This window comes from Myotis brandtii, unplaced genomic scaffold (assembly GCF_000412655.1).
Source record: "Myotis brandtii unplaced genomic scaffold, ASM41265v1 scaffold64, whole genome shotgun sequence".
NCBI classification, from domain to species: Eukaryota; Metazoa; Chordata; class Mammalia; order Chiroptera; family Vespertilionidae; genus Myotis; species Myotis brandtii.
In genome coordinates this window covers 3,885,427-3,897,014 of record NW_005370460.1, presented here as the reverse complement: position 1 = coordinate 3,897,014, position 11,588 = coordinate 3,885,427, and the positions used below count along the sequence as shown (strand labels likewise).

Genomic DNA, 11,588 nt, shown 5'->3' with positions numbered 1-11,588 from the left:
CGAGCGTGTTTTGGTCCAGGGCGTCGGGAGGGGCTGGAAGAGTGGGAATAGAGGGCCACCGAGCCTGCTACACGTCAATCCACGTCCCGCCTTCCCGCCGCCCTCCCCGCCTCGCGGGTTCAGCGAGCAGACGCCGAGTGTCCCCGGGGCGGGACTGCGGGAACCCACAGGCGAGCCCGGCCCCTGCGCACGTTCCCAAGCCGGTGGGTTCGGACTGGTGACCATGCTGTGCCCAGTCCACGTTCTGATTGCACCTACAATCTGTTGAAAATCCGCGGGACCACCTGGAGTAAGCTCAGTCTATAACGAGCTTTGTGGAAACGTTGAAAGACGCTAATTCCCAGTGGAAATGCACCGAGTGCGATTTGGGCGAAATCTGGTAGGACTTGGGTTTGAGGAAGGAATGTTAGTTTGTTGGTTCCTTTCACCGACTTCAAACTGGAGCCCCGCGCTAATGAATACATGTCGGAGATTCCCTAAGCGCAGGACAGGGGCTCACAGGCTGCTCGCTGGGTAATGTCTGCAAAGCTAACTTCAAGATCAAATCGCTTTAAAAAGCAAATCCACAGACAGGTTCCCTGAAGCGTCCACTGGCGTCTCCCGCCAACCCCGGACACACGGAGACTGCCAGGACAGAAATGATGTTACCAATGTCAACACAAGGTAGCTGCCACCGATCAATGCCAACAGGAGTCTTCAGGCTGAGGTGCCCTTAAGAGAACCGGTTCCCAGGTAAAATTTGCTAACCCAGGAGACACTGACCCGGACAGAAATTCTAAGTGCACGCCTCTAAGACTAAAGGGAGGCTGGCTTTTATAAAGTTCCCTCCCTCGTTAATAATTGGTCCATTGCTATGCAAATGAGGAACCCAGATTTACAATCTGATTGGTGAGAGTAACTGTCCCGGTCGGTTATAGAGCTGCTCTGATTGGTCAGGAAATATGTAAATGAGGGCAGAGCTGCACAGTTCCGATTGGACAGGGCAGGTCTCAGCCCATTGGTTGAAAGGCGATTCCAGGAACTCCTTTATAAAGGTGGGTTCGGATGGCAGGAGCATAGAGCAGGAGGCTGGCAGCCTTGTCTGGCTTTTTTCTGAGAAGCAGGCTGTGTGAGAGGCCTCTGTTGGCAATGGCTGCTAGACTCTGGTTATGAATTTGTGCCCAGTTAGCCACCAGGAGTGGTTCTTGGTGGATGTATTTCTTCTTGAGGTGCACACCAAGAACTTGGAAATTCCTTAAAAGCAACCAGGCAAAGGGGGTTACACAGGACCCCATTCAAGTCAGTCAAAAGGTTGTATTTACATCCTTATGTGACTTCATCTTCATGGACATTCAAACATGCCTTGCTTCTATAATTTTAGTTTACACCTCAGAACTTGAGTAACAAATGCTTTTGCCTGGATGCCCTTTTTACCCACCTTGTTCCTCTCAGGTAAATTCCTACACATCTTTCCAATGTGAGGATACAGTGGCAAGTCCACCCACCGTGGAGTTAGGAAGACCTGGGTTGTATAACTCTAGCACCAACTCTTACTGCTAGTTGTGTGGCATTGAGCAAGTTACGTAACCTTTCTGTAAAAGGGACATCTGTAAAAGGGACACAAATTACCACCTCTGTAAGTTATTGAGGGAAGGAAACATAGCAGTGTATGGAGAGCCTGGGACATGGCAGGCATTCAGTTGGCATCTAGTGGAAGCCAGTGTCACTCTGCTACCTTCTCTGAAGGCTTCTCTAAGCCAGCCCACACCGACATGGCAGGGTGCAGCAGAATCTCACAGAACAATATACCATTTCCCATTTGTTCCAAGTGTCTATTTTCTCATTTCTCTACATGCTTTAATTGACGATTGCAGAGGTACTCACAGATTGATGCAGTATTTGCAATTCACACAGAGGGTGAGGAATATTCTGCAATATTGAACAATTCATATTACTCTTAATGTGTAAATATGTAGGTCTAGGCATAAAATACATGAAACATGATACTGATTCTAAGATATTGAACACTAGAATCACAAAGAGCTTTTTAATAAAAATATTTAATAAGATTTCATTACATTTTCAGAGTCAAGTAGAAAATTTCAACTTAAAAAATAAATAACCCTGGCCAGGTTACGGGTTCAATCCCGTTGGGCGCAAATGGAAGGCAACTGATCTATGTTTCTCTCTCGCATCGATGACTCTCTCTCCCTCTCTCCCTTCTTCTCTCTAATACCAATACATAAATAAAGCATGTAATCAAACCCCCCCAAAAAATTCAACTTTATTCAAATACCTGAAATTTAATTTTTAAAAATTTGTGAATTAATTATAAATTAGATTTCTTCCCTTTAACTTTTGCAGATTATTTTGAATACTTTTAAATAACTGTTGAAACATAAAAAATGTCATTTATTTTTAAATTGAATTTATATTTTTATATTTTAATTTTGTGATCATTGAATTTAGGTGTTTGAATATCATCTTTTTAAAATTGATTTTAGAGAGAGGGCGAGAGAGAAATATCGATGTGAGAAACATCGATCGGGTGCCCCCCACATGTGCCCTGACCAGGGATCAAACACGCACCTTGGGTATGTGCCCTGACAGGGAATCAAACCCACCACCCTTGGGTGTATGGGATGACACTCCAACCGAGTCAGACTGGCCAGGGCTGAATATCATCTTTGACATTTAGCCAATTTGCAGTCTCATAAAAGCCATAACTACAGGTATTTGTCAATATAGGAGGGTCATACATAATTTAACAATTATTTAGCTTGATGTGTAGCTATTAACTATTTAGACATATGGCTAATGGACTTCCATTTGCACTGTTTCCCAGGCCCCACAAATCATAGGGCAACCCTGCCTGTAAGTGGTGAGTCAAAGGCCTAAGGGAAATGCTAGGTGGCTTCAACCTTGTAAGAACACAAGAATGTTCTATTTTACAATAGGAGAGAAACAAGCTGCTACCAGAGCGTCAGCTCAGGAGCTTCACGTCCAATAGCGATGACGTTACCTAAAGCAGCAGATAGCAGGCACTGCGGCCCCGTGTCTACAGCAAGGCCCTCAATGCAGACTCAGCCTGAACCCACGGGAGAGGTGTCTGTGTCCAGGGGGATTGGGTCGCCTGGGTCTTCCCCAGGGAAACCTGGGTACAGTCTCCTTTCCCTTGAAGGTTTTCTAGACCCTCTCCAAGCAGCCTCCCTGCCTCCACTGACTCAGCCTCACAGGCATCCATTTCTTCCGCATTAATTGAGCACCTATTACACACCGTGCACAATGCCTGGTGCTTGACACAAATGCAGAATTAACCATTATCCCTGCCTTCAAGGAACTTGAGAGACCAAGCTCCTGTCCTGCTGGAAAGAGGGAAGGAATACTGTGAGTTGATTGCAGGTCCCTGAAGAAAGAGGGAGTGAGGCAGAGTATTAGAATTTGCACGGAGCCCAATTTCACTAGTTCTATCACTATCCAAGTAGCTATGTAAAGTCTGAGGAACATCATACGGGAATATCTTAGAACTAACTTTCTCCCCCGACCCCTTTGTTCTCAGGGTTGCTGACTCATTCTTCTAATCAATCTCTTATTCACTCTAAACATGTATGGAGTACTACGTGCCAGTGAAGAGAGAAGCCGTTCCTGCTCTCCAAGTGGCCCACTTCCGCCATGACAGACTGGTGGTCCTTGTTACTTAGTGCTAGGCTGGTGGTGGTGCAGGGTTTCTCAGTTGACTCTGATGGCTCAGTCTAAGGCAGTCTGTGTGCCTGGGCCTTGGAGCGGTGCCTCTCTCAACACTCCTGCCCCGTCCCCTGTGGCAGCCGAACTGCCTGAAATCTGCTATTGTTCTTGTGTGTGAATTCCGTGCCCATCCCTCAGGGTAGCACATCTATTTGTTATCCCGGTAGGACCTGGGCCCAGGGTTTTCTGCCCCTGCTCCAGGGTCAGGGGTATTTGCTTGGCCTCCTCTAGCAGTGACTGTCAGAGCATTTCCGACTTCTGCCCCAGAGCCTGAAGGGTTTGCCTTTATTTTCCCCCCCAGAAATCAAGGGTTTTTCCCTGGGTCTGAGGGTAATGTGATGTGTTGCTCCTCCCCGCCAGCAGCCTACGACTTGAATCCCTCAAGGAAAGGGTCTGGGAAAGTGGGCAGGGTTTCATACCTATGCCTCCTGCCTCCTGCCTGCCTGAGCCACTAACAGGAGTTTCCCCCTTCCCGCCCCAGCATCTGATGAGCGCCTGGGGTAGACCCTTGAGAAGAACTCTGTGTTTCTTATTTGAGACTCTCAGCTCTTCCCAACTGATGGCTAGCCCATACGCAGCCTTTAAAAAACCTGTTAACATTTTAGCTTTTTTTTCTTACCTGCTTGTATAGTGGCCACCTGTCTCACGTTTTTCTTGAGACAAAGCAATTTGTATGTCCCATCTCATCAGAGGGCTCGTCACTCTTTGGGATTCAGTTTACTCTGCCGTGCAAACCCAGCTCTCTCTGATACCCCCAAAGAACGCTGGCATTCTGTAGCTTCCAGACTTTTCTCCTTGTTAAATTCGAAGTGACATTCTCTTGAGGCTTTCTATATTCTCTTAGAACCTCTACTAACAGTCATTTATTCTCTTAAATCAGTGTTATTTCCATCATTGCACTTATTAAAATCTGTTTACTTTGTCTCTTCCATTAGACTTTAACCCCATGAAGACATAAACTCTATCTCTTACTGCAATCCCTTCTAGCACCATATGGGTCACTCAAAACTACATGAAAAAAAAAAAACTACATGGAAGGAGGACCTATGCAATACTTTCAACAATAAAAATTTAAAAAAAAAAACTACATAGAAATATGCATACAACAGGTATTCACATTTTCAAGAAGAGAAAACATTAACCCAACACACAGTAAACACTGGCTAGTTGCAACATCCAGAGAGTACTGGGGTACAGAGGGAGAGAGAAAGAACCTAAAAGCTAAATTGGGATTATATCAGATTTTCCTTTATAATCTGTCTGGAGATTCTGGCCATGATGTTGACCAAATTCAAAACAAAAAGCACAAACAAGAAAGGTATACCAAACCATTCTTTAATTAAGCTTTAAGAAAAACTTAAGTAAATGAAATAGCAAAACAGATCAATAATTCCTTATTGTTTATTCTCCTCTTACAAAAAGACACTTGGGACAAATGAATACAGAATGGCATATGTCTTATTCAGCAATGGGCAAATACAGGTTTTCTTGGTATTCTCCACAGGAAAAAACTCATGAATTTTCAGAAGTACATTTTCCTATGCACCACTCACCTTCTATAAAACAAGGTCAGTTCTTTTAATTCCCTGCAATGTTTAACAATGAAGCAAAATAAGCAATCTAAGACTGACTCAAGGAGCAAGACAACTGAATCAAGTTTTAAAAGATATATATGATACTGCCCAGAAATTTCAACTAGTGAATATTCTTACAAGTTTTTCATTTCTTACAATTTGTATGAAAAAAAGAGGCTATTCTGTTCAAATCTGCATGGCAAATAAAATAACACAGAAAGCTGAGTACAGTATGTTTACTTTCCTGGCCTAAGAGAAAACATTAAATTCAGGCATATTTAATACACAGTGAACATGCCATGTGTTTTTGTAAAGTTAACAAAATCTTGATTTCCTATATGTCACAGGTGATGCAACAGATGGCAAATACCAAAACCATGTGAGACCAAAATTAGGTAATACAATTAGCGAAACAACAATACACACAAGAGTGCACCAGAGTTCGACCAAGGAATGAATATCCAATTGTATTGTTCACTAAAACTTATCATCAGGCTAATAATACCTGAAGAGCTTTGCTAACACTTTTATTTAAATATTCTTATTTAATGATTTATCCATCAAGTAGAAATATGTACAACAGTTATTTCAAACCAGGAAAAAGGGGGATGATATTTTTTCCCCTGACCTGTAAAAAAGTCATTTTAAAAATCCATTTTAAGTAATTCCTTACTTGGTGCTTTATAACTACTTTCCACTTTAGGAAGATCATTTAGAAAGGCAGGAATGAATATACAATGTTTAAAAGGTCATCATCAAAATAACCAAATGGACTTTAAATGTACTTTTGAGTACTTTCTGGACTACCCAGCTCTTGTACTAATTACACTTTATGGATTCCCTGTAATGTTAACAACATGAATCTTAAAATCGGAAAACTGGCTTTGATATTTAAAAATTAGCCTCCTCCATAGCTACCTCTCAAATATTTTAAGCAGAAAATTAATCTGGTTGTTAGGGGTTGATGTGATATGTGCAAACCACAATCCATATGGATTCTTTAAACTTTTAGGACTAATACCAACTTCAATATTCAATGGATTTACCCACTCTGAGGCTGCGTGGAAGATGGAAGTGAAAATGTCAGTACTAGCAGAAGCACATAGGAAATAGCACCCGAAGATGGAAAAAGACAGCTCTGCATTCTGCTATTAATGCCAAACCAGGCTCGTGTGTTTCCATGGGCTCCATAACTTATGTTCTCCAAAAGACTAGGTTATTTGGTTCTATGTCTGAAATTTTCTTTAAACTTCAAGAGTCAATTTAAATTTAGATTTAGAGAGGAAATGTACATTTCTTTAATATTGGGGTGAAGATCATTAAAGTATGAGGTCAATTTCCTGGGAGGCAAGTCAGGACTGTGCAGCAGTGGGAAAAACACCACAAAGCCCAGGGTGCAAGGCGGACAACATGCACACAGCAGCCCCGAGTCGCATGCGACCTAGGGATTTAGAGCGACCGCCTCCCAGGGGAAGACTGTTTCCTAATAGATACAGAGTATGCCCACTGCTCATGAGACACAGACACCTCACTACTGATGACATCCCCCTGGGACAAGTTAGAAATGCAAGTGAACTCCAGGAAACAAATCTGGACTATGAACTTGAAGACAGTACAAACAGTAGTTGGGTGGAATCTGCCTGCAGCAATCTTTTTCTTTCCTTTAAAGTCTACAGGAAATCTGCACATAGACAAGGCAATTACTTCTCATAATAAAAAACTTCATCCACATCGTCAGAGTCTCCATCGGATTCCACGCTGAGTAGCTGGTGTGTCACATTCTATTCCACAGGCGCATTTGCTTGTGAGTCTGTGGGGTTCTGATCAATTTTTTCTGGAAATAATAGCTTCTCACGGACTGTCTCCTTGATCGGTAAATGCTGTGACATTTCATTAGGTTCCGTGAAGAGGGAAGGCGGGACATGCTGGGAAACACGTAAATTATATCAGCAACGATTCGGTTATTGCACTGACACTTTTTAGAAATGCTGGCCATAAAGCATGCCGGTTTTAAGGTGAAGTACATAACTGTAGGTAAGGAACACCACCCAGTACCTGGTAATAACAGGTACCTTTGTTCCTGACTCTTCGGCTCTGTTACTTAATGATCACAAAGATCACAGGGATATGGTATTTACAACGCTGCCATAAATGTCCTAAGAATTCAATACCTCTTTTCTTTCTACTGAACCTTTTGTATTTCTCTTTGAATTTAGTACCACATAGTCCAGTCCCCTTTCTCTGTGGCTACTATACCGGGAAAGCACTAGCCTTCACTTGGAGTGCAGTGTGCGCAGTAACTTCTCTAACCGTGTACACTCTGGGCCCAGACAGAGGCACGCACAAAGGGTGAAAAAACAATGTCAAGTCTGCAGGAAGGTATCACGTTTTAAGCAACTTATTGTAGAATTGTAAATCCCAAGGAAGCCCTTTACAAGTCCCAGGGGAGCAAAAATAGAGAGAAATTATGCCAAAAAGAACAAGTCATGGTATGAAATTACCACACTTGAGGGGGAAAGGGCCTGGGTAGGAAGACATCACAGGGTGGCAAGTGGAAAGAACATCCAGGTGGTGCCAACCAGTGAGAGGTGTGACTCCAGGTAATTCCCACCTCTGGATCTCAGCTTTTCCAGAATAAAATGTGGAAATTAGATGGGATGATGGCTATAGTACCCAGCAACTCTAACTGTTCTTGTATTTGAGGTAAGCTCACAGTTCTATCGAGTAGGATCCACCCTATCGAGCCCTTTGGGTGAATGAATAGGTTTAAGGATGCAGATTTGGGTGGTTGGGTGGGTGGGGTGGGGTGGGGGATATGTATCTAAAAAGAAAAAAATTCTACATCTGAAAACTGATATTAAAATGCCGTACCATTAAATTAGCAATTCTGCTCTCTCGTGATGTATATTCTCGTAACATGTAGGTCTTGTCGGCCTAGGTTTAAAAATAAAAAAGTTGCAACAAGTTTACTTATATTTATTTTATAATCCTTTCTATCAAGCAAAGCTGCTTACATTTTAGTACAGGTTGTGATGGTGGCATGAACTCCAATGAGACTACCTTATTCTCCAGTGAGAGAACAGCTATTTAACTCTCACCAAGAATTCTGAATTGTTCATTCCAATCCCTATAAATCATAGTAACATCAGATACAAAAATATAAGCTGATTTAGTAATTACCATGTAAGAGAAACACAAGCAAGATTTTACCTTGAAAGTAAATATGTATAAAAGTGAGAAATGCAAGAGATTTTCCTGTCACTCAAGTTCAGAACTACAGCTTTTCCTTAAGCTACAATATTATCATTACCTACATAACTGCAGCTACTTCTATGTTCCAGAAAAAAACATCTTCAGTCAAGGCACATACAAGAATCAACCAATGAATGCATAAATAAGTGAACAACAAATCGAGATGTCTCTCTCTCTCTCTCTCTCTCTCTCTCTCTCAAACCAATTAATCAACAAAAAAATTTTTAGGTTTTTTAAAGTTAGGTTTTAAAGCAGCAATTTATCATAATTTGTTTTTAAGAGGCATTTTTCAATAAAAGAAAACCACAAGATTAAACTCCGTAAGGTTTCAGTCTTTCATATCAGTAAAGACAGATTAGTGTTCATTGTAAATAATCCAATAACAAAGTATATAAAGTATAAATCATCAGCATCACAGCTCCTATAGGTAACTATCCTTAACGTTTAGAAATCTCTGCACATCTTTCCAAAGCAGTTAAATATAACTCTCTCGCATTAATTTTAATGACTACATATTTTTCTACTATATGGATATAAAGTAAAAATTTTAATCAATGTCCATTCAATGGGCAGTAAGTGTCCTCCTTCCCTCCTGTTTAAATTACACACAACATTGCCATATACATACTGATTCATATTTGTGGGTTATTGTATATTAGAATCTTTTTTAGGGTAATTCCATAAAAACTCATATTGTTGAGTTAAAACATAAGCATTTTTAAAATTTAGATTGATTTCACCCTTTCTGAAGGAAAAAAATACAGCCTATTTTCAGCATTTTGTTACCACTTTTAAAAAGAAAAAGGTCCCTCAGAGCCCCGTATTATTTCTAGGGGAAAACCTTCCCGAAGTGCAGGATGTGGGAAACGAACAATGCAATCCCATCCTATGGGGCTCAGATCCCCGCTCTGCCACCACTAGCTGTCCCATGTGGTTGCTATTAAAGTCAGTTAGTCGTTCTTTACCTCGGCTGCGTCAGCTATGAGACAGAGATCATACAGCACATGTTTCACTGGGTTGTTAGGAGAGGTAACCATTACCCGACAGCCCTAACTGACACTGGCAGTCTCGTCTCTAATTCATCACCCCACAAATCTGAAGTTAAAAATTCATTCACAAAGGCAGGCCATGGCGAAGCTACTGGAGGAGTTTTCATGACTCAATTTAAGCCTCCCCCTCCTTTAAAAAAAAAAAACTTTGTTAACAGTTCCTTGAGATGGAGCACAAGCTTTCAAACTTTAGAAGAACTTTCCAGTATCAGGACATTATGTAAACCAGCGGTCGCCAACCTTTGGGACCTCACAGACCACCAGTGGTCCTCGGACCACCGGTTGGTGACTGCTGATGTAAACAATACATACTATAAACAAAGGTAAGAGTTAAAGGACAGTTTTCTTAAACACAGATGAAGTACAAACAATTTTTTAAGAAGCATCAGACCCCAGTAGGGAGTGTCTTGTAGAACAAAGTTTCAGCTGCCAGAACTTTTGGAAAAGACGGAATGTTTCAGTAACCGCGGTCAACAGTGAATATGAAGCACGCCATAGACTATAAAGCACTGTTCGATTTCAAATTCTCACACAGACATTAAACAACACAAACAGGCCCAATATCAATTAGTACACTCGTCAAATGAGATTAGATACCTCGTGGTAAAGTCTCGTGTCATTCATTCTGATAAGCACTCCATCAATTCTCAAGAAAAACCGCAACAGCAGGAAAAAGCTGGAAGGCATTACTCTCTGAAAGAAAAAAAGTGCATTAATATTTTAATGACAATTAAATATTGTTACTGTGCTAAAAGAAAATGAATTTGTTAAAGCATTGGAGGAGGGCTGAATTAGCATTATATAGGAATCTCTGAACTAGAGGTTCTTTGTCCTAGCACCAACGAAGGCTCAAAACTTTGTGTATATTATTTAACATCCTGGTTTCAGTTTCATACAATAGAAATATATTTTTTCTAGGTCAAAAAATATTTATCTTAAAAAGACAGCACAGCTCTGGCCAGTGCTGCCCGGTTAGGACATCGGCCTGAGCACAGAAGTGTCTCGGGTTCAATTCCTGGTCAAGGGCATATACCTGGTTGCAGGTTGCATCCCTGGTCCCGATGTTTCTCTCTCACTCCCACCCACTTTCCCTCCTTTCTACTCTCTAAAATCAATGGGGAAAAATATCCTCAGATGATGATTAAAAAAAAAAATTGGAAAAAACAAACACATACCTAAATAATGAGAAAATTGTAATGTTCACTTTAAAAAATGGTAGTACTTACAGTAAATGGTAACACCAGTAATATCAAAATGAAAGAAGAACCTAGTTCTTTGTTGCTGCTCATCTTTTATTCACTTTATGTAAAATAAAGACTTGAGACCTGAACTGGAATGCTCTAACGCAGTGCAGCCGATTAGGTACTGTGTCCTACTGCCAAAGCCAAGTTCATCAGTTCATCATTCACGTCCCTGACATCTTCCATCTGTGGCACATCTATAAATGTCTGTTTCCCAAATACAACCGGGAAGCCAGAGTTAGTGGAGAGTGAAAAGGTAGATTCTGGTGGCAAGGAGAGAGGGGTGTGGGGTCCTCAGGTCTTCAAAAACAATATGTTTGACCATTTACTAAATAGATTTTTACTGCCTACCAAGTTCAAATTCTTACTACAGCAGGTATTGGATTTATATAGATGCAAGGATACAATCCCAGTGTTCAAGGAGTTTATCAAAGAGGAAAACAGACATATCCAATGTGGTGGCTGCTGTACAGAGGTATACACAAGGTTTGAAAAGCACTCAGAGGAGCCCACCCAGGGTGGCTCAGTGGTTGAGCATCAACCTATGAACCAGGAGGCCACGGTTCCATTCCTGGTCAGGGCACATCCCTGGGTTGCAGCTTGATCACCAGTAGGGGGTATGCAGGAGGTAGCCAATCCATGATTCTCTCTTATCATTGATGTTTCAATGGGGAAAATTCTCTCTATCCCTCTCCCTTCCTCTCTGAAATCAATTTTATATATATCTTTAATATAATTTAATATAATAT

At 41.4% G+C, this 11,588-nt stretch overlaps 1 protein-coding gene across 2 annotated transcripts in view; it reads right to left on the bottom strand.

The window, feature by feature from the left end:
- Nucleotides 1-5,042: 5,042 nt before the first annotated feature.
- TIPRL (TOR signaling pathway regulator) overlaps nt 5,043-11,588 on the bottom strand; it is a 12,893-nt gene continuing 6,347 nt past the window's right edge. The window contains exons 4-6 of one of the 2 annotated variants that reach the window (XM_005880509.2): nt 10,196-10,291; nt 8,169-8,231; nt 5,043-7,222 (exon numbers count right to left, since the gene is read on the bottom strand). In XM_005880509.2, the coding sequence (XP_005880571.1) occupies nt 7,079-7,222; nt 8,169-8,231; nt 10,196-10,291 (303 nt within the window). In that variant the 3' untranslated portion in view covers nt 5,043-7,078. Of the gene's footprint in view, nt 7,223-8,168; nt 8,232-10,195; nt 10,292-10,825; nt 11,047-11,588 lie in introns of those variants that run through there. The other variant, XM_014528560.1, reaches the window with a different exon arrangement.